A 23,850-nucleotide genomic window follows, 5' to 3' on the forward strand; every position below is an offset into this window, starting at 1 on the left:
ATGAGTGGAGAATATTGCTATGTATAGCAAATGGGGCTACTTTGCTTTTCAGAGCCTTGCATTCCTTTGTTTTGGAGATGGCCATCGCTTAGGTAGGAGGACCTTACTAAAGGAGATTCCACAAACCACAAATATCACCAGTCTATAGCATAAAAGATAAAGGATCCCTACAAAATCAGGAAAAAAGGAGCAAAGTTGCCAACTTGACCGTTTATTTTTTTGGGACAGATTATCAAAAAAAATCAAACAAAATTTTTTATGGACCCATTGTAAAACTATAATACACCACATTCCAAATTATTACGAAAAAGCTAATTTCTTTGATTTTCCTAAATGGTCAAAGCTAATGAGTCATTGTAACTTTCAAATCATCAACTGTTGGAGTATAAAAGGTAAGTCTTCATTGTTCAACCACCACAACCCCTTTGCATACCAGACCAATGCCAAAACCCCATAACCTCTCTCTCCAAGATCACTGAAGGTGGGCTTAATTGTCTCCTCTCCTAATCGCACCTCACCACCTGTGCACTTGACCCATCCCTAACCCAACTTCTGGCACCTTCCCTTCTGCTTTCAAACATGCCACAGTCACGCCTATCCTTAAAAAGCCAACCCTCGACCCAACAGCTATGTCCAGCTATCGCCCAATAGTGCTGCTTCCATTCGCTTCCAAAATCCTGGAGCAGCACATCCACGCTGAACTTTCCTCCCACCTCTCATCTAACTTGATCTTAATCTACAATCTGGTTTCCGCCCCATCACTCAACTGAGACAGGTCTGACCAAAATCACTAATGACCAATTACAGCCAAAGCTAACGAATAATACTCTGTACTCCTCCTTCTAGACCTGTCCTCTGCTTTTGACACAGTTGACCGTTGCCTCCTACTACAGATCCTCTCCTCCTTTGGCATCAAAGACCTCGCCCTATCCTGGATCTCCTCATACCTTTCCAACCGCACATTCAGCTTCTCCCACTCCCACACTACCTCCTCATCCCACCCTCTCTCTGTTGGGAGTCCCCCAAGGCTCTGTTCTAGGACCCCTACTCTTCTCAATCTATACACTTGGCCTTGGACAACTAAAAGTCCCATGGATTCCAGTACCACCTTTATGCTGATGACACTCAGATCTACCTTTTTGGCCCAGACGTCACCTCTCTGCATTCCAGAATCCTGGAGTATATCAGCCATATCCTCCTCCTTCTCCTCTCGCTTCCTCAAACTCAATATGGACAAATCTGAACTCATCATCTTTCCTCCATCTCATAGATCTTCCATACCTGACCTATTGCAATTAATGACATCACACTTTCCCCCGTACCAGAAGTCCGCTGCGTCTGAGTAACCCTTGACTCTGCCCTGTCCTTCAACCGCACATTCAAGCTCTTTCCACCTCCTGCTCAAAAATATCTCCAGAATCTGTCCTTTTCTCAACCGTCAATCTATTAAAATGCTTGTGCATGCCCTCATCTCCCGCCTTGACTACTGCAACATCCTTTTATGTGGCCTCCCTGCTAACACCCTTGCACCTCTCCAGTCCATCCTTAACTCTGCTGCCCGACTAATTCATCTCTCTCCTCGCTACTCCTCCGCTTCCCCCTCTGCAAATAACTTCACTGGCTCCCATTCCCTCAGTGTATCCAGTTCAAATTACTAATACTGACCTACAAAGCCATCCATAACCTGTCTCCCTCCCTATATCTCTGAACTAATCTCCCGATATATTCCCTCACGTAATCTCCGGTCCTCCCAAGACCTCCTTCTCTCCTCCACACTTATCCGCTCCTCACCCAACCGCCTCCAAGACTTCTCCCGAATATCCCCCATCCTCTGGAATTCTTTGCCCCAACACATCTGACTATCAACCACATTCGGATCCTTCAGATGGAACCTGAAAACCCACCTCTTCAGGAGAGCCTACAGCCTGCACTGACCCTGCTGCTTCCTCACCACTACCGAAGCTACCGCCTCATCAACACCGGAGCTCCTACAACCTATTGTCTTCATCCCCACCATCCTGTAGAATGTAAGCCCGCAAGGACAGGGTCCCCACCCCTCTGTATCAGTCTGTAATTGTTAGTATGCTTACTGTAAGTGATATCTGTAATTTGTATGTGACCCCTTCTCATGTACAGCACCATGGAATCAATGGTGCTATAAAATAAATAATAATAATAATAATTGTATAAATTGCATATTATTGGACAAACTTCCCAATGATAATGGTGTTTTTTTCAAAACTAAAAAACCTCACAATTCACTGTTCCAAATTATTATGCACAACAGAGTTTCCAACATTTTATAGGTGGGAAAGAACTGAAAATGGTCATCTGTTGAATTTGCAGCACTAAGAGGTCACATTTACTGAAATCAAAAGCTTTTTCAATCAAAAACATCTTAACAGGTCAATTTAAAGTTTTAACACAGGACCCTTCTATGACATCTCCTACAAAATTCTTGCATTCATTGAACTGGTGAGTTTTTGGATAGTTTCTACTTGAACCTCTTTGCAGGATGTTAGAATAGCCTCCCAGAGCTGCTGTTTTGATGTGAACTGCCTCCCACCCTCTTAGATCTTTTGCTTGATGATACTCCAAAGATTCTCAATACGGTTGAGGTCAGGGGAGGATCGTGGCCACACCATGAGTTTCTCTCCTTTTATGCCCATAGCATTCAATGACTCAGAGGTAATCTTTGAGGAATGAGATGGTATATTGTCATGCATGGAAATCATTTTGCTACGGATTGCATGGAGTCTTCTTTTTGTACCATGGAAAAAAGCAGTCAGAAACTCAATATACTTTGCCAAGGTCATTTTTACACCTTTATGAACCCTACCAGCTCTCACCTCATGATTACGGCTACAAAACTTGACTCTGCCACCTATTTGCTGACGTCGCAGCCTTGTTGGGACATGGTGGCCACCCACCAACCATCCACTACTTTATCCATCTGGACTTTCCATGGTTGGTCGGCACTCATCAGTAAACAAGACTGTATTAAAATTAGTCTACATGTACATCTGGGCCCACTGCAACTGTTTCTGAATGTGAGCACTGTTAAGGGAGGCTGAATAGTAGGTTTATGCACAACTGCAAGCCTATAGAGGATCCTATACCTTGAGCTTTGCAGGACTCCAGAAGTATCAGCAGCTTCAAATACCTGTTTACTGCTTTGTAATGGTATTTCAGCAGTTGTGCTCTTAATCCTATGAATTTGTCTGGCAGAAACCTTCCTCATCATGCCTTTATCTGCATGAACCAGTCTGTGCTCTGTATCAGCCACAAATCTCTTCACAGTACGATAATTGCACTTAACTTTTATACGAAATGCCTTATGTTTTCATACCTTGTCCAAGGCATTTCACTATTTAATGCTTTTCGGCAGCAAAGAGATTCTTTTTCTTTCCCATATTGTGTTAAACCTTTGGCTGCTTAATAATGTGGAACGTTCTTAAGTAATTCTCCTTTACCTGGGCTCACCTGGCAAACTAATAATCACAGGTGTTAGAGATTGATTTCAGTGATCCAAAGAGCCCAGAGACAAGACCATCCGTGAGTTTATTTGAAAAACAAAAAAATTGAATCTTTATGACACAAATCCAATTTGCATAATAATTTGAAACACTGTGTAAATCGTTATGATTATCAGCTGCATTCACTATAACTATAAAATGATGATAATTACAGTCAAAATAATTTGCACAAGTTTCATCAATTTAAAAAAAAAAAAATCACGGACGCTTCAAATTTTTCTTGCAGACAGGCCTAAAAAGTGCCCTATTTTTATGTACAGTCTTGGAAGGTGTGGACGTTGCCAACCCTGAAAATGAGTCTCTGTGCACATGAAGCATGAACCTATGAAAACCTGTGAGTAACAAATGACTGACTGGCACTTCCAAGCTAGTGTGAACAGGTGGTACTAGGAGTAGCAACCTACATATACAATAACCAAAAGAAGTTGCACTCTGTAGTGCTAAAGCATGTAAATATGAAATATATGAAATATGAATAGCACTACTGCTCTGGATAATAGGAAAAAAGTGAGACGCTTGGCACATAACTTGGCCAATTCATGTATGCCCAGCAGACAATGACATGATGGTCTTAAAAATGCTGGGAATCTACGTGTTTACTGTGACTACCTCTCTTAGGCTGAAGCCTGAATGTATGGATTGCTAGGATCCTTCAGCCTAAGAGAGGTAGTCACAATACATACGTTGGTTCCCAGCAGTTTTAAGACCGCCTTGTGGTTGGCTGCTGGGCATGGATGAATTGGTCAAATTATGTGCTAAGTGTCTCAATTTTTTCCTATTATCCAGAAATAATATTGATATTCATACTTCATAAATTACATATTTACATGCTTTAGCATGACTGAGTGCAACTTCTTTTGGTTATTCTATGAAATATAATGGGGTCTGTGCGGTCCTGATTGTGGTCTCGCATTGTCGCAGACAAAATAGTTCAGATACAGCTCTATGTTGTCCAGTATTTTTGCCTGGATCTGACAGAGATCCTCCAAGGAAGATATGAATAGTCTTAGCTTTTTCTAGTTGTAAAATTAAAATAAACTCCCACCCCGAGCAGCCGACTATTATCCTGCAAAGTATTAGACGAAATGGATAATGACACAATCTTACCTGAAGCCTGAAGTATCCTTATATTACTCCTATCCCTTTCCATTTTCCTTTTATCCTTTAAAGATATGAAGCCCTGGAGTAAAAGCAACACTTACTCTCAGAGCCTTCGCTGCCTTTGTTCCGCCTCGTCCTTCGTAAAAGCCTGATGCCTTCTTCCAGATGTGATCGGTCTTCACTACTCAAACTCTTTAATAGGGCCATCTGCAAGAAAATGCAAAGAGAAAAGTGAAACATGTGACACCGAATATTTACAGATAACGTTTCATTTTAGGGGGCAAATCTAAGAACATATTTATAGAATATCCTCTGGTTAACAATCATAATTCTAACCCTATTTCTAATGCTATTTATGATAGCAGACGCGTCTCCACTGCAAAAAAAAAAGAGCAAAAATAGCAATTACCGTATATTTTGGCTTAAGAAAAGCTGGCGTTACAAATTGAATCTCAATTTACCTAAAGCACACCCTATAATTAAATGGTAACCCCTGATGGTAACTCTTGCAACAAAATACAAACACTAGTTTCATTGTTTCGGATGAACCAGCACACAAACAAATACATGTGAACTATGGCTTACATCTTGGGTTCTAGGTTCTTTACGGCAGTCATTAGAAGAATATTAACCTTTTTTGTGAAACGCTCCCAATTTTTTTTTTTTTTTAATGAAATTTCAGCAAGTGCCGTTAGTCACTAGGAAAGGTAAAACAGGTACTTCTGAAAATGTCAAAGCTTGTGTGTGTGCCAAGAAATAAGAGGAAATCTGCATTCTTACATCCAGCCGAATGGGAACGGTCTTTGTTCAAACTTGAATCCGGGAAAGATTGAGAGCGGCTTGTAATTTCAGATACCTATGCAACGTATGTACTGTAATGTAAGTGCCATGGGCAAGGCTGAACCCCGGAAATCATTACATTCAAGCGGTAAATAGCATTTTAAAATTGTTTTAATGAATTACAGCAACATTAGAGGACCTTCTTATGTTCTGTGTGAAGATTAAAGGGATGCCCATGTTATGATGTACCTTTACGTATAGACATGGGCAATAGATTTCTTTTATATACCACTAACAAAATAACCCCCACCAATCTATAACCAGGTGAAAAGGGTCAATGTGCGTTCATACCTGTCCATAGTTAAGAGGTGGTAAGTATAGTGCATCCTAAACACTTGCAGTTGTGTTCTATGACATTCATTGTTCATACTGTCCCTGTAGTATTGCAAAATATATTGCAAAATACTCTATTATCTTACTGTAATCAAATGTAATAAAACAAATCTGGAATCTTGCCGTAGTGTAAACTGCCCGTCACACACAGTATTACTCTTTTTCTCGATTATCGTTAAAAGTGATAATTCTAGATCTAATTCTAGAAAACAAAATATGCTTAACCCCTCTGTGACCTTAGACGTACTATCCCGTCGAGGTGCCCTGGGCTTATCTGACCCTGGACGGGATAGTACGTCATAGCCGATCGGCCGCGCTCACGGGGGGAGCGCGGCCGATCGCGGCCGGGTGTCAGCTGCTTATCGCAGCTGACATCCGGCACTATGTGCCAGGAGCAGTCACGGACCGCCCCCGGCACATTAACCCCTGGCACACCGCGATCAAAGATGATCGCGATGTGCCGGCGGTGCAGGGAAGCACCGCGCAGGGAGGGGGCTCCCTGCGGGCTTCCCTGAGCCCCCCGCAGCAACGCGATGTGATCGCGTTGCTGCGAGGGTCTCCTCACCTCCCTCCCTGCTCGAGCCCCGGATCCAAGATGGCCGCGGATCCGGGTCCTGCAGGGAGGGAGGTGGCTTCACAGAGCCTGCTCAGAGCAGGCACTGTGAAGCAGCCTGCACTCCTATCAGATCAGTGATCTGACAGAGTGCTGTGCAAACTGTCAGATCACTGATCTGTGATGTCCCCCCCTGGGACAAAGTAAAAAAGTAAAAAAAAAATTTTCCAAATGTGTAAAAAAATAAAAAAAAATATTCCAAAATAATGAAAAAAAAAAAATATATTATTCCCATAAATACATTTCTTCATCTAAATAAAAAAAAAAAAACAATAAAAGTACACATATTTAGTATCGCCGCGTCCGTAACAGCCCGACCTATAAAACTGGCCCACTAGTTAACCCCTTCAGTAAACACCGTAAGAAAAAAAAAAAAAAAACGAGGCAAAAAACAACGCTTTATTATCATACCGCCGAACAAAAAGTGGAATAACACGCGATCAAAAGGACAGATATAAATAACCATGGTACCGCTGAAAGCGTCATATTGTCCCGCAAAAAAAGAGCCGCCATACAGCATCATCAGCAAAAAAATAAAAAAGTTATAGTCCTGAGAATAAAGCGATGCAAAAATAATTATTTTTTCTGTAAAATAGTTTTTATCGTATAAAAGCACCAAACCATAAAAAAATGATATAAATGAGGTATCGCTGTAATCGTACTGACCCGAAGAATAAAACTGATTTATCAATTTTACCAAACGCGGAACGGTATAAACGCCTCCCCCAATAGAAATTCATGAATAGCTGGCTTTTGGTCATTCTTCCTCACAAAAATCGGAATAAAAAGCGATAAAAAAATGTCACGTGCCCAAAAATGTTTTCAATAAAAACGTCAACTCGTCCCGCAAAAAACAAGACCTCACATGACTCTGTGGACCAAAATATGGAAAAATTATAGCTCTCAAAATGTGGTATTGCAAAAAATATTTTTTGCAATAAAAAGGGTCTTTCAGTGTGTGACGGCTGCCAATCATAAAAATCCGCTAAAAAACTCGCTATAAAAGTAAATCAAACCCCCCTTCATCACCCCCTTAGTTAGGGAAAAATAAAAAAAAATGTATTTATTTCCATTTTCCCATTAGGGCTAGGGTTAGGGCTAGGGTTAGGGCTAGGGCTAGGGTTAGGGCTAGGGTTAGGGCTAGGGTTAGGGCTAGGGTTAGGGCTAGGGCTAGGGTTAGGGCTAGGACTAGGGTTAGGGCTAGGGTTAGGGCTAGGGTTAGGGCTAGGGTTAGGGTTAGGGCTAGGGTTAGGGCTAGGGTTAGGGTTAGGGCTAGGGTTAGGGTTAGGGCTAGGGTTAGGGCTAGGATTAGGGTTAGGGTTAGGGTTGGGGCTACAGTTAGGGTTGGGGCTAAAGTTAGGGTTAGGGTTTAGATTACATTTACAGTTGGGAATAGGGTTGGGATTAGGGTTAGGGGTGTGTCAGGGTTAGAGGTGTGGTTAGGGTTACCGTTGGAATTAGGGTTAGGGGTGTGTTTAGATTAGGGTTTCAGTTATAATTGGGGGGTTTCCACTGTTTCGGCACATCAGGGGCTCTCCAAACACGACATGGCGTCCGATCTCAATTCCAGCCAATTCTGCGTTGAAAAAGTAAAACAGTGCTCCTTCCCTTCCGAGCTCTCCTGTGTGCCCAAACAGGGGTTTACCCCAACATATGGGGTATCAGCGTACTCAGGACAAATTGGACAACAACTTTTGTGGACCAATTTCTCCTGTTACCCTTGGGAAAATACAAAACTGGGGGCTAAAAAATAATTTTTGTGGGAAAACAAAAAGATTTTTTATTTTCACGGCTCTGCGTTATAAACTGTAGTGAAACACTTGGGGGTTCAAAGTTCTCACAACACATCTAGATAAGTTCATTGAGGGGTCTAGTTTCCAATATGGGGTCACTTGTGGGGGGTTTCTACTGTTTAGGTACATTAGGGGCTCTGCAAACGCAATGTGACGCCTGCAGACCAATCCATCTAAGTCTGCATTCCAAATGATGCTCCTTCCCTTCCGAGCCCTCCCATGCGCCCAAACGGTGGTTCCCCCCCACATATCGGGTATCAGCGTACTCAGGACAAATTGGACAACAACATTTAGGGTCCAATTTCTCCTGCTAACCTTGGAAAAATACAAAACTGGGGGCTAAAATATAATTTTTGTGGAAAAAAAAAATTTTTTATTTGCATGGCTCTGCGTTATAAACTGTAGTGAAATACTTGGGGGTTCAAAGCTCTCACAACACATCAAGATGAGTTCCTTAGGGGGTCTACTTTCCAAAATGGTGTCACTTGTGGGGGGTTTCTACTGTTTAGGTACATTAGGGGCTCTGCAAACGCAATGTGACGCCTGCAGACCATTCCATCTAAGTCTGCATTCCAAATGGCGCTCCTTCCCTTCCGAACCCTCCCATGCGCCCAAACGGTGGTTCCCCCCCACATATGGGGTATCAGCGTACTCAGGACAAATTGGACAACAACTTTTGTGGTCCAATTTCTCCTGTTACCCTAGGGAAAATACAAAACTGGGGGCTAAAAAATAATTTTTGTGGGAAAAAAATTTTGTTTTATTTTTATGGCTCTGCATTATAAACTTCTGTGAAGCCCTTGGTGGGTCAAAGTGCTCACCACACATCCAGATAAGTTCCTTAGGGGGGTCTACTTTCCAAAATGGTGTCACTTGTGGGGGGTTTCAATGTTTAGGCACATCAGTGGCTCTCCAAACGCAACATGGCGTCCCATCTCAATTCCTGTCAATTTTGCATTGAAAAGTCAAACGGCGCTCCTTCCCTTCCGAGCTCTCCCATGCGCCCAAACAGTGGTTTACTGCCACATATGGGGTATCAGCGTACTCGGGACAAATTGGACAACAACTTTTGAGGTCCAATTTCTTCTCTTACCCTTGGAAAAATAAAAAATTGGGGGCAAAAATATAATTTTTGTGAAAAAATATGATTTTTTATTTTTACGGTTCTGCATTATAAACTTCTGTGAAGCACTTGGTGGGTCAAAGTGCTCACCACACCTCTAGATAAGTTCCTTAGGGGGTCTACTTTCCAAAATGGTGTCACTTGTGGGGGGTTTCAATGTTTAGGCACATCAGTGGCTCTCCAAACGCAACATGGCGTCCCATCTCAATTTCTGTCAATTTTGCATTGAAAAGTCAAACTGCGCTCCTTCCCTTCCGAGCTCTCCCATGCGCCCAAACAGTGGTTTACTGCCACATATGGGGTATCAGCGTACTCAGGACAAATTGGACAACAACTTTTTGGGTCCAATTTCTCCTGTTACCCTTGGTAAAATAAAACAAATTGGAGCTGAAGTAAATTTTTTGTGTAAAAAAGTTAAATGTTCATTTTTATTTAAACATTCCAAAAATTCCTATTAAACACCTGAAGGGTTAATAAACTTCTTGAATGTGGTTTTGAGCACCTTGAGGGGTGCAGTTTTTAGAATGGTGTCACACTTGGGCATTTTCTATCATATAGACCCCTCAAAATGACTTCAAATGAGACGTGGTCCCTAAAAAAAAATGGTGTTGTAAAAATGAGAAATTGCTGGTCAACTTTTAACCCTTATAACTCCCTAACAAAAAAAAAAATTGGTTCCAAAATTATGCTGATGTAAAGGAGACATGTGGGAAATGTTACTTATTAAGTATTTTGTGTGACCTATCTCTGTGATTTAATTGCATAAAAATTCAAAGTTTGAAAATTGCGAAATTTTCAAAATTTTCGCCAAATTTCCGTTTTTTTCACAAATAAACGCAGGTACTATCAAAGAAATTTTACCACTATCATGAAGTACAATATGTCACGAGAAAACAATGTCAGAATCACCAGGATCCGTTGAAGCGTTTCGGAGTTATAACCTCATAAAGGGACAGTGGTCAGAATTGTAAAAATTGGCCTGGTCATTAACGTGCAAACCACCCTTGGGGGTAAAGGGGTTAATATAAAAGTCTAGAGATGTGTTCACACTTAGTATCTGCACTCACTATTGGAATAGAACCCATAACATGAGTGCGATAAAACTTATGTTTTCACTAACCTTACAAAATCACTTCATAATCATTGATATCTTAACCTTGAAACTTAGAACCTTGTATGAAAATCTGCAACGCAGGTCAAATACCTTCATGTAAGGCTTATGCAGAATGTGGATCACATCACCAGTATGACAATAAAATTCTGCACATTATTCAACAGGTTATCCAGGACTATTACATTTTTTTTTTTTTTTTTACAATGGGCCTAAAAATTTGCAGGCTGGTAGTTGCTCCCCAATGCCAATCTTTGCAGGCACAGAGCAGTCTCAGATAATCCAGCTCCCACTGATGTCACATTGACAGAGCAGAGACTTCTCCTCTCTGTTGACAGCCGGCTCCCCACTGCCTACCTGCAGGAAGCCAGTTGTCAATCAACATGACTTCAGCAGTCTCGCTCCGTCGACAGTGCTTTCCTGCACTCACTGTGACGTCACCGCTCTGCTCACAGCTAGTACAGAGAAGCAGAGCGCCGAGGACAGACAGCCGAAGGTAAGTATGAAGCGTTTGTTTTTTTTACTTTTAGGATGGTATCCAGGGTAAACATCGGGTTACTAAGCGCGGCCCTGCGCTTAGTAACTAGATGTTTACCCTGGTTACCCGGGGACTTCGGGATCGTTGGTCGCTGGAGAGCTGTCTGTGTGACAGCTCTCCAGCGACCAAACAACGACGCTGCAGCGATCCGGATTGTTGTCTGGATCGCTGCAGCGTCGTTTAGTGTGAAGGTACCTTAAGTGTAGCAGCTGAGTCGCCGGCAGAAATGGTCAGTGACCTACTGAGTCGGTGCCGGGTAGAACAGGCAGGTATTTGCCTCTATTAGTAACTACATGCCTTTTGGTAGGAAAGGAATTAAATAGTCCTGGACTACCCCTTTAAATAGATTTCACAGACCAGATGAGGCTGGTGTAAAAATATAAATAAAACAATGTATAATCCTTTTTAAAGGGAACCTGTCACCCCCAAAATCGAAGGTGAGCTAAGCCCACCAGCATCAGGGGCTTATCTACAGCATTCTTTGGATGTTGTAATATACACCATGTTTGGAGGACAAAAGGAACTACATACAGTGGGTACGTAAAATATTTAGACCCCTGTGAGCTATGAGGTCTTATATAGACAGGTATGTGCCTCTCCAAATCAAGCCAATAAAAAGTAAAAAAAAAAAAAAAAGTTTTAAAAATATTTTTTAAAAATAAGTTCAAATCACCCCCCAATTAGAAAAAAACTTAAAAAAATACACATATTTGGTATCAGTGTTCAGAAATATCCGATCAAACAAAATGTAAAGTAAATGAATCAGATAAGTAAAAGTCGTTAACGAGAAAAAAAATCGAAACACCAGAAATAAGTTTTTTTGGCCGCTTTAACATTGCAATAAAATACAACAACAGAAAATCAAAACATCATAATTCTGCACACAGAGATCTCCCAAGAAAGACAAAACCTCACTTTTACTTCCTTGTTGAACAATAAAAATAATTTCACCCACATGGAAAGTTAAAAAAACAAGCACACAAAGAAATCAACCAAATGCCAGTTTTCGATTATTTCGTCCAACAGAAAAATACAATAAAAAAAATGTTTCCTTAAATGTACCAAGGAAAACTAATCTTGTTACGCAAAAACAAGTTCTAATACAGCTCTATAAATGACTAAATGAAAAGTATGGCCCTCAAAATACACTACTAAAAAATAGAGATATTGGGCTTTCGAGCTAAATTTATGGAAAATAAAAAAAAGTTCACGCCTCAGCGATATTTATCATGAAGGTAGGGCATTTAAGTAGAAGCACGCACTGGAGATTTTCTCATCTCAAACAATTTATTGAAACAAAAGTCTACAACAGTGGTGAGTATACCCCAACAAAACGGTCAGTGTCTCAGTAAGGCTAGGTTCACATCACGTTAGCGCAATCCATTTAATGGATCCGTCAAACGGATGCGCTAACGATGAGCCCCAAATTGTCTGTATTTTTGTGAACGCGTTAATGGATGGTTGCATTGCGTTGGCCTGCGTTAGCAATAGAGTTCTATGCAGAGCGAACGCTTCCATTTGCTATGCGTTGTCCGTAACGGACCCAGAAATGGGATAGTCCGCGTTTGAAGGTGTGTCACAAAATAACGGACCATCGCTAACGCATGCTGATTTTGACATGCGTTAGGATCCGTTACGCTAATGGAAGTCTATGGGTGCGTCAACGGATTTGTTACATTGCGTTAGTGCCGCTTAGAAACAGATCCGTTAAACGGATTGCCCTAACGCGATGTAAACCTAGGCTAACTTGTCATATGGCCATGAGCATCAATTACAGCTTGACAACTATGGCTCGTGCTGTTTACAAGTGGAGTTATTAAAACCTACAAGAGAAAAAAGTGGAGTTATTGTCTGCTAAGGCATGGCACAACACTTCTTCAAGGGCGGCCCTCATGTCACTGAGGTTCTGGAGTACAGATTTATGAGCCTCTACACAGCAACTCAACTGATCCCATTTCTGTGAGATTTAGGCCTGGAGAAAGTACAGGTTACTCCATTTGAGGTACTCCAGTCTCAGGCAAGCATTCCGTAATGATGCAACCTCTATGAGCTGGAGAATTGTCGCCCATGAAAATGAAACTAGGCCTGTGTTGGTCATGCAGAGGCAAAATGACTGGAATAATGATGTTATTCAGCAGTAGTAGAGGCTTGTCACTAACATTTATTAAGTGTATTGCAGTTCTCTATTGACTAGACTCACCTGCTTACACGAACACCACCACCATCGGCTCCTCTGATGACAACAGTGGCTAATGCATAGAGCTGATGAATGCCTTACAATGGCGAACTGCTGCTGTTCAATTGCTAGGTGTCATCTTGGTCTCATGATGTCAAAGTGTGAAAAACATGATGTGGAAAACTGTTTAACCCCTTCATCCCCTGGCTAGTTTCCTTTTTTTTTTTCGTTTTTCATTCCCCTTCTTTCCAGAGCGATATTTACATTTTTCCATCAATATGGCACGGGAGGGCTAGTTTTTTTGCGGTATCTATATTTCTTTTTGAAATTTACCAGTAGCTGCTGCATTTCCCACCCTAGGCTTATACTCGAGTTAATAAGTTGTCCCATTTTTTTGTGACAAAATTAGGGGTCTCAGCTTATGCTCGGGTCGGCTTATACTCGAGTATATACAGTAGTTTCTTTTTCACTTAAGTGATGAAAAAAAAATTGGGCAATTTTCTAAGACCCTTGACGTCTCAATTTTATGGAATCTGGGACTGGGTGAGGGTTTACTTTTTGCGCACAAAGCAGTTTTTACAGATACCATTTTGGAGTAAATACAATCTTTTGATATCCTTGTTATTGCATTTAATTGAAATATTGCATCATCCAAGAAACTGAATTTTTTTCTTGTTACAATGTTTACTGATCGGATTCTTAAATTAAGGAGGGTGATTTGAACGTTTATATTTTTTAAACTTTTTTTTTTTTTTACAGTTTTTATTTGCTTCAATAGTCTCCATAGAAAACTTAAGGGTATGTGCACACGTCCGGATTTTTAGCGTTTTTTTTTGCGGAATTTCGCTATAAAAACGCTATAAATCCGCATAAAAAACGCTAAAATTATGCATTCTATCATTTAGAATGCATTCCGCATTTTTTGTGCAGATGTATGCGTTTTTTTCCGCAAAAAAAACGCAATCCGCAAAAAGAATGGACATGCTCATCAAAATAAAAAAATAGTAAATAGCCCCCCCCCCCCCCTTTATCACCCCCATAATTAGAGAGCAGCATAAAATAAAGAAAATATATTTATTTTTATTTTTCCACTAGGGTTAGGGTTAGAACTAGGGTTAGGGTTAGAACTAGAGTTAGGGTTGGAATTAGGGTATGTGCACACGGTGCGGATTTGGCTACGGATCCACAGCGGATTGGCCGCTGTGGATTCGCAGCAGTTTTCCATGCGTTGTACAGTACCATGGAAACCCATGGAAAACCAAATCTGCTGTGCCAATGGTGCGGAAAATACTGCGCGGAAACGCTGAGTTGTTTTTTCCGCAGCATGTCAATTCTTTTGCGGATTCCGCAGCGTTTTACACCTGTTCCTCAATAGGAATTTGCAGGTGTAAAACCAAAGGAAATCCACAGGTAAAATGCAGTGTGTTTTACCTGCGGATTTTTCAAAAACGGTGCTGAAAAATCTGCACACAAATCCGCAACGTGGGCACATACCTTTAGGGTTAGGGTTGGAATTAGAGTTGGGGTTGGAATTAGGGTTAAGATTAGGGTTAGGGGTGTGTTGAGGTTAGGGTTATGCTTAGGGTTGGGATTAGGGTTGTGTTGGGGTTAGTGTTGGAGTTAGAATTGAGGGGTTTCCACTGTTTAGGCACATCAGGGGGTCCCAAATGCGACATGGTGCCACAACTGATTCCAGCCAATCTTGCGTTCAAAAAGTCAAATGGTGCTCCCTCCCTTCTAAACCCCGACGCGTGCCCAAACAGTGGTTTACCCAAACATATGGGGCATAAGTGTACTCAGCAAAAATTGCAGAAGAACATTGGGGGTCTAATTTCTCCTGTTACCCTTGGGAAAATAAATAATTGGGGGCTACAAATGTATTTTTGTGGGGAAAAAAATGATTTTTTATTTTCGCTGCTCTACGTTATAAAATTCTGTGAAGAACTTGGGAGTTAAAGTGCTCACCACATATCTAGATAAGTTCCTTGGGGGCAGAGCAAAGTACTGCAGTGCGCAGGAGCTGGGCCACTCTGACCTTTCCAGGTGCCTGCGCACTGCAGTACTTTGCTCTCTCTCTATATATAATCAGTTTTTTGTACTTGCATTTAGCAAATAAAGAAATAAATGAAAAAATTTGCGTCAGGTCCCCTTATTTTTAATAACCAGGCAAAGGAAAGCATGGAGCTTCCCAGTCTATCAATATCAGCCTGCAGCTGTCAGTTTAGCCTTTATTGGTAATTAAAAAGGGGAAAAACCTAAAAAAAACAACAACAAAAACAACAACAAAAAAGGGGGGGGTTCCACCCAGGCTGGAAAGTCCCATGGTTATTTGCCCCTTCCCAGACTAAAAAGAACGACTCACAGCTGTCTGCTTTCTCTTAGCTGGTTATTAAAAAACAGGGGGGACCCCACACGATTTTGTTTTTAAGTTTATTCCGAAAAAGCTGCTGAGTAAGCTCCAAACAGCTTACTAAATACCTGACGGCTATCTCTCTCTCTCTCTCTCTCTATATATATATATCTGTATATAACATTGCTTTATTGATTAGAAAACTAGCTTTAAATTACAGAGATTACAGTATGTAAAATATTACATTAAAAACGCATTGCATATGCATGTCATATGGATGTCATATGGATGCTAGGTAAAGAAAAAAATGTACACTCGCATGACATAATTTGCAACATATACATTCCACTCATCCAATTTTTCAGGAGCAACATAGAAACTAATTTTATATGTTAATGTGAGTGAGCCATTTCAGTGTTCGTATGCGGTCAGGATTTTACAGTATTGCTAGCAAGAGCAGGAGGTCACACTACTTCAAGCATGCGATTTACATACTTCCAACTAGATGTGCTGGGCTTCTTAGCAATTTTATCTTCACTTTTTTTATTATGGCTTTTCCGGATCCAAACTTTTATTTTTGCCGATAGTCATATGAAGGGCTTGTTTATTTAAGGATGAGTTGTAATAATGACATCCGTTAGGGGTAAAGATTAGTGATGAGCGAATATACTCGTTACTCGAGATTTCCCGAGTACGCTCGGGTGTCCTCCGAGTATTATTTAGTGCTCGGAGTTTTAGTACTCGGAGGACACCCGCGCGTACTCGGGAAATCTCGAGTAATGAGTATATTCGCTCATCACTAGTAAAGATACTAAAACTTATTAAAGTTTTATAAACTCGTAGTGACAAAGAAGATAAAAAAAGCAATGTTGTCTCTTTAACTTTGTTCTACATTTTAAGCAATATTCTGTGCTCCACTAAAAAAAAAAGACTTTTATTCTGATATGATAAGACAAAATTTTAATTGTTTTTCTTAATACTTTTGTACAATCTATACACTACTTAAAATAAGTTTTCAGTTTTGGTTGCCTTATCGCTATCATCATAAGTTTCACAATTTTCCAACAGAGGAGATTTTTTTTGTATGTGTGTGAGACCAGCTGAACTTTTCATTGGTGGCATTTTGATCATGTTTTTATTATCTATTCTAAGAGGCAAAATGAACACACAAAAAAAAGTAATTCGACAAAATTTTTGGAATCTTTTCGACAAAATTTTTGGAATCTTTTTGTTAAAGTTAATAAAAACAACATTGATCACAAATAGAGTTACACTGACTAAAGTAATTTTACATTTAAATTTACTGAATATTAACGAATGACAATCAAACATTGTTTTTGATTTGTGGTTCAACAGAAAAAAATAAATAAAAAAAAAGAAAAGATTGAAAATAATTTGACCTTAGGGACATGCTAAGCTAAAAAATGTCCTGAAAGTAGCATCTAAAAGTTGCAATAAACTTTTAGTCACTCAATCTGCCTATTTAAAGGGTGTAAGGCTATGTTCACACGTTCCTGATTTCCCTCCTTTTTTTTCAGCACTAAAAACCGCAGCTCTTGGCAGAAAACGCAGGTCCTTTTTTTGGTGCTTTTTTGGTGCGTTTTTTGATGCGTTTTTTGATGCGTTTTTTGATGCAGTTTTCTATGCAGAGTCTGTGTGTTTTCTAGGAAGTTTTTTAGGGTTAAAATGGCTGAAAATACCCTAACCCTAACCCTACCCCTACCCCTAACCCTATTCTAACCTTAGTGGGGGGAAAAAAAAAAATTCTTAATTTTTTTATTGTCCCTACCTATGGGGGTGACAAGGGGGGGGGGGGGTCATTTACTATTTTTTTTATTTTGATCACTGAGATATAACATATCTCAGTGATCAAAATGCACTTTGGAACGAATCTGCCGGCCGATTCGGCGGGCGCACTGCGCATGCGCCCGCCATTTTGCAAGATGGCGGCGCCCAGGGAGAAGACGGCCGGACGGACACCGGGAGGCCGGGTAAGTATAAGGGGGGGAGATGAGGGCACGGGGGGGGCATCGGAGCACGGGGGGGTGGCATCGGAGCATGGGGGGGTGGGATTGGGGCACGGGGGGCAGCCACACTGCAGCGGTTCTGCACCACAAACCGCAGTAAAACCCGCAGATATATTTTTCATCTGCGGGTTTTACTGCGGGTTTGACCTCACAATGGAGGTCAATGGGTGCAGAACCGCTGCAGTTCCGCAAAAAGAAGTGACATGGTACTTCTTTTTTACCGCGGCTATTCAGCGCGGCTTTTTCCGCGATTTTCCGCAATTTGGGCACAGCAGTTCCTGTTTTCCATAGGGTACATTGTAATGTACCCTGCATGGAAAACAGCTGCGTACCCGCAGCGGGAAAATCGCGGCGATTCCGCATGAAAAAAAGGATGGTGTGAACATGGCCTAAAGTAGTTATTGTGATCTTTGAACACAGGATATTACAGAGTATATTAAACAAAAACATTCTTATTTATGAAATATTATATTAAAAACTTTGAACAAACAACAAATCAGAGAGCTGCTAATAAGGTGCAGGTATATATAGCATATCAATAGCAGTCAAAATTAAGGTATTTACAAGGAGTACCAAACACTTGGTACTGAGGCTACTGTCAATAGTGAAAGCGAAATCGATCGGCTTAGCAGAGAGCGGGAACTCTCTCTGCAAGGCCGATGGTCCCCATGGTAAGCCCAGCCAAAAGATGGCCAAGGGGGCCAGGTATGCTGGCCTATAAGTAGTTTAACACAAACCGACATCTCCAGAACACATACAATCATTCCCCACACGGAAAAAGTGCTGGCGTACAAAATAAGCACAGGACAATTCCCATTATAAATAGATCCTACAGAGAACTGTGGAGTATAGCGTCCCAAAAATCAGAAACTGTGAACTTAATTATAAAAATACACATTTTTATTGAACAAATATAGACAAAACAAGTAAAAAATTCAGTGATTGGAAAGAAAGAATGGTGATGACACTGACAAAAACGACGCACCTAAAAACCTAGTGTTACCAAAGATGGTGTCGCACCAGGGCGGCACAATCAGAGGTGTGGGTACTGATAATAATAGAGGCACTATAGCCTAAATCAGGGAGACACAGGTGTGATTACCCGAATGAACTGTGCATGCAAAAGTGGCCTAAGTTCAATAGGGAGTATGCTACCTGCGATACTCAGAGTGAAAGGACAAAATTACATGTGCCTGACCTTAAATCAGTCCAAATAAAGTGCCACATGCCTACAGAAAGTGCCACATATAGTGCTTACCCATGTGGGACATGGAGAAGATGCGTACGCTGTCAAGAACGTACGGTGTTCTATACGTTTCTGTTCAGGGAAGGAGCCGGCACGCCTACTGCCTCTGCGTGCAACGTACAGATTTAATACGCTGTAATGCAAAAGCATGCAAATATAAAAAAAAACTATTACGGTACTCTGGCATCGCTGTAATTGCATAAACCCAAAGAATAAAGCAGTCTAAGCACTTGAGAATGATGTGAAATATGGCTTGAGAAACGGTGTAAAAAATAAACAAAAGCAATTCTGCTGTTGATTTATTTATTATGCCTCCCAAAGATCGCAGTAATGCTCGGCTCGCACTTAGGCTACTTTCACACTCGCGTCGTTTGGGCTACGTCGCAATGCGTCGTTTTGGAGAAAAAACGCATCCTGCAAAGTTGCCCGCAGGATGCATTTTTTCTCCGTAGACTTGCATTAGCGACGCATAGCCACACGTCGCATCGTGCGACGGATGCGTCGTGTTTTTGGCGGCCGCAACGCACAAAAAAAGTTACATGTAACGTTTTTTTGTGTGTCGTGTCCACCATTTTCGACCGTGCATGTGCGGCTGAAACTCCGCCCCCTCCTCCCCGCTCATCGCAATGGGCAGCGGATGCGTTGTAAAACTGCATCCGCTGCCCACGTTGTGCTACATTTAACACACTGTCCGTCGGGCCGACAGTTTGCAACGGCCCTGTACCGACGCAAGTGTGAAAGTAGCCTTATCCTGCGCTCTACAGTGAGCTCTAACATAAGGGTTTCCATGTAAATCTCTGCAAACTGTCTATTCAGAGAGGAAAAGGACTTGAACTCTAGTGCCACCTATTGGAAGTAGCAATCCTAACAGTCAATGTTGATCCTTTAACGAGCCTTGTCACATGACTTAGGATAAGAGCCAAACCTGAGTCTCAATTTGCAGACACTGTGTTTCGGGGTACTGCCCCTCGTCAGTGCAAAGCGTCAGACCGTTATCCAAGAAGCATCGTTTCTCCTTGCGGATATCGACATGCTAAGCATGCTGAGATGAGGTGACTTAAAGCCACAATGCTCCTCTGTGAAATATGCTAATTATGCAAATTGTCTCTTCAGAGAGGAAGAGAGCTAGAACTCTAGTGCCACCGATTGGAAAGTAGCAATCCTACAAGTCAATGTTGACCCCGAAACACACTGTCTGCAAATTGAGATTCTGGTTTGGCTATTATCCTAAGTCATATGACAAGGCTCGTTAAAGGGTCGACATTGACTAGTAGGATTGCTACCTTACAATAGGTGGTACTAGAGTTCTAGCTCTCTTCCTCTCTGAAGAGACAATTTGCATGATAAACCACATTTAGCGTCCACATGGCATTTCTTTAGCTATAATAGCCAGCTTAATTTATGGAGTACGTAGCTCCAGAAGCATAAGCTGGGCACTACAACATACTGGGCACTACAATAACAGATTTGCAGTTTTCGCTCAGCAACATCTCTTGCGGTTTGTTTCTGGAAAACACACATGGAGACAAAATTGTCACGACACCTGTAAATAAATTTCCAAAATGAGGTCTCTTGAGGGTAGTTCTGGAACTTAGGAGATCTGAATATGGTGTGCTAAAACTATTCTACAAAAATTGGTGCTTCAAGAGTCAAATAGCGCTCCTTCCTCCAGAGTCTCGTCGTGTGGCTAAGCAGTACGGTACTGCCAACTATGGGGTATTTCCACGTTCAGCAGAAATTGTGTATAAAAGTTTTCGTGCCACTTTTACCGATTTCCTCATGTGAAAATGTATAACCTGGGGCTACAACAACATTTTTTTGGTAATGTAATTTATTTTCACTGCCCAATGGCATAAGGTTTTGTGACACACCGGTGGTATCACTATGATCACTGCACGCTTAGATTCATTAAGGGGTGTAGTTCATAAAATGAGGTCAATTATGGAAGGGTCCTGCTGATCTGGCACCTCAGGGGCTCTGCCAATATGACATGGTACCCGACAACCAGTGCAGCAAAATCTGCACCACAATATGGCACTCCTTCCCTTCTGAGCTGTGCACTGTGCCTCTAAAGCAGTTTTCTACCACAAATGGGGCATCTGTGAACTCAGGAAAAATTGCACAACAAATTGCACCATTCATTTTCTCCTTTTACCACAGTGAAAATGAAAAAAATTGGGGCTGAAGCAATATTTTTGTGGGAAAATACCTGTGAAGCACTTAAAGGGTTAATACACTTCTTGAATTTTTTTTGCACTTTGAGGGGTGCAGTTTTTAGACTGGTGTCACTTCTGGATAAACATGTACCATCTGGGACCACATAAATAAGGGGGTGCCACAGAGACAAAGACCCATGTGGGTGTCTCAAAGGTACACCTCACGGACACTCCCAAACATATTAGCAAACATATGAAAAAATGGAGTAAAAAGTCCAAAAGTAATACAAAAATAAATTTATTACAAAAGAATAATACACACAATAAATGAATGGACTAGGACCGGGTAATAACAGGACACACAAATCCTGACCACGGATGTTCAGTATAAGGAATGGGTAAGGTGCCAAAGTGCCCCATCAAGCGACCAGAAATGTCCGGAATGCATTGGTAAATAAGTGACCAAATCAATAAGCGTACTCTTGCGCACCTTGAGGAAGAAAGCGAAACGCGCGTCGGTGGCGGCGGGGACACCGATCCTGACAGTACATTAGTATGGGTAAGCGATTTTTCTAGTCTGGGACCTTGTCCTTTGAATGATAGAGTACGCTTATTGATTTGGTCACTTATTTACCAATGCATTCCGGACATTTCTGGTCGCTTGATGTGGCACTTTGGCACCTTACCCATTCCTTATACTGAACATCCGTGGTCAGGATTTGTGTGTCCTGTTATTACTCGGTCCTAGTCCATTCATTTATTGTGTGTATTATTCTTTTGTAATAAATTTATTTTTGTATTACTTTTGGACTTTTTACTCGATTTTTTAATATGTTTGCTGGTGTCACTTCTGGGTATTTTGAGTCATATAGGCCCCTCAGGGTATGTGCACACGTCAGGATTTTTTCCTGACCAAATCCTGAGAATTCTGCCAGAAATCCGCGGGGTTTTTTTTTGCGCGGATTTTGCGCGGATTTTTTGCGGAATTTTTGCGGATTTTTTCCCGGAATGTCCTTTTTGCTTAGAAATCCGCAAAAAATCCGCAAAAAGATAGAGCATGTCCGGATTTTTTGCGGTATGTGTTTTTTTTGAGGAAAAAAACGCATACATCTGCACAAAAAATGCGGAATGCATTCTAAATGATAGGATGCATAATTTTAGCGTTTTTTTTATGTGGGTTTATAGCGTTTTTATAGCGAAATTCCGCAAAAAAAACGCTAAAAATCCTGACGTGTGCACATACCCTCAAAGTCACTTCAAACGTGATGTGATCCCAACAAAAAAAAGGTTTTGTAAATTATGTTGGAAAATGAGAAATTGGTGATAATTTTCTTTTTGTTAGCAAGTTAGAAAGGTTAAAATTTATATTTTAAAAAAAATAATGCTGACGTAAAATAGACATGTGGTAAATGTTATATAACTATTTTGTGTGATATAACTCTCTGGGTTAAGGGCATAGCAATTGAAGATTGAAAATTGCAACATTTTCAAAAGTTTCGCAAAATTCCCGATATATTTCCATTTGTGGGAAAGGGTTAAAGATGGAAAAACATGTATTAAAGAGCATAACAAACCAGCTAAGCATAGCAAGATAATATTACTAAATATTAAAGTGTTATTCCCAGCTTTATAAGTGGGTGTTATTGGATAACGACTGTAAATACTAACAGTTTTGTAATTTACAGCTTATTAAAAGTTTCAGACGTTCTTTAGATATTAATATTTTTCTTTACTCTTGTTTACAGCTCAGTGCCTTGGAGACCGACCACCGCTTCTAGACAGCGCGCCATATGAAGTGCTTACAAGCTCTATTCTGAGCTGGAAAACACTGTTTTGAAGCTGAACAAGATTGGTGGAGCTTGCTGCTATTGCCAGTCCTCCACAGCTTCGATACAGTGCTTACAATCTAGGCAGCAGCAGTGGTCGGTCTCCTAGGCAACGAGCTGTATATCTATTAAAAAAAAGTTAATATCTTAAGAACGACTTCACATCTTAATAAACAATAAATTGCAAAAAAGTACTTGTTACTGCGTTACTGAAAACTGCAGACAATCCCTTTAAATATTAGTAAACTATGTAAACGATATCTTATTTCGATCATTAATTAATGGGACTATATGAAAATTAAACCCGAATGAAATGCTAGCCTGATGCACACGCACAGCTGTAATGTTACGCATAGATAAGTATCCATTTCTCTAAGCTGCATGTAATGAAATTAAAGTGCTGCTGGAGTAGGTTCTCCTACTAATATAAAAATATCCCCAGGGCACACAATTCAGCGAAACTTGTCTCCAAGCCTAAGTAATACAACAATCTACAGAATTAGGTGTTGCAATCCTCTGCAGAACAGAGGGCGTTTCCAAAGCTGGGATTAGTTCATGCCTGAGGTGCGTGGCAAGGTCAAGGATAGTGTTGTATCATGCCACGCTTACCCAAAAAATGTGTTCTACTGCCTTCATGTATCTCTGCTCCAGCACATAGCATAGATCATAAGACTGCCACTATGGAAAGAAGTAGGATTCAGTGTATGCTCTAATACGGCAGCCCTGCATCTTTATACTGTACATCACGCTACATTTTATTTCCCAGAAACCAGACTTCTACAAATAAAACAAACTCCCTGTAGTGCCATGGTAGCATACTTATGTAGTGAGGAGGCAGTGACCCAAAAAAGTTCTAACACAAAGTCTCTTTAATGCGATTACTTCACAGCATTAATATCCAATTCATACAATATGTACCATTAATGCCCAAATCACAGTACTACATAGTACCGGATATCCTCCGGATCGCAGCCGGGCATATATCCTCCAGATTACAGTCACTAAACACGCCAGTCCACCTCTGACCTGTTGCCGTGGGCAACCGCACCACCGTGTTAATGTCTCTTTACTCACAGCTTTC

General features: G+C 41.0%; 1 protein-coding gene across 4 annotated transcripts in view; it reads right to left on the reverse strand.

The window, feature by feature from the left end:
• EDA (ectodysplasin A) overlaps positions 1 to 23,850 on the reverse strand; it is a 174,975-nt gene that overhangs the window by 87,366 nt on the left and 63,759 nt on the right. For all 4 annotated transcript variants that reach the window (XM_069747326.1, XM_069747329.1, XM_069747327.1 and 1 more), the window contains exon 2: positions 4,739 to 4,844. In XM_069747326.1, the coding sequence (XP_069603427.1) occupies positions 4,739 to 4,844 (106 nt within the window). The remainder of the gene's footprint in view (positions 1 to 4,738; positions 4,845 to 23,850) is intronic.

The sequence above is a fragment of the Ranitomeya imitator genome, chromosome 2 (assembly GCF_032444005.1).
Source record: "Ranitomeya imitator isolate aRanImi1 chromosome 2, aRanImi1.pri, whole genome shotgun sequence".
Taxonomy (NCBI): Eukaryota; Metazoa; Chordata; class Amphibia; order Anura; family Dendrobatidae; genus Ranitomeya; species Ranitomeya imitator.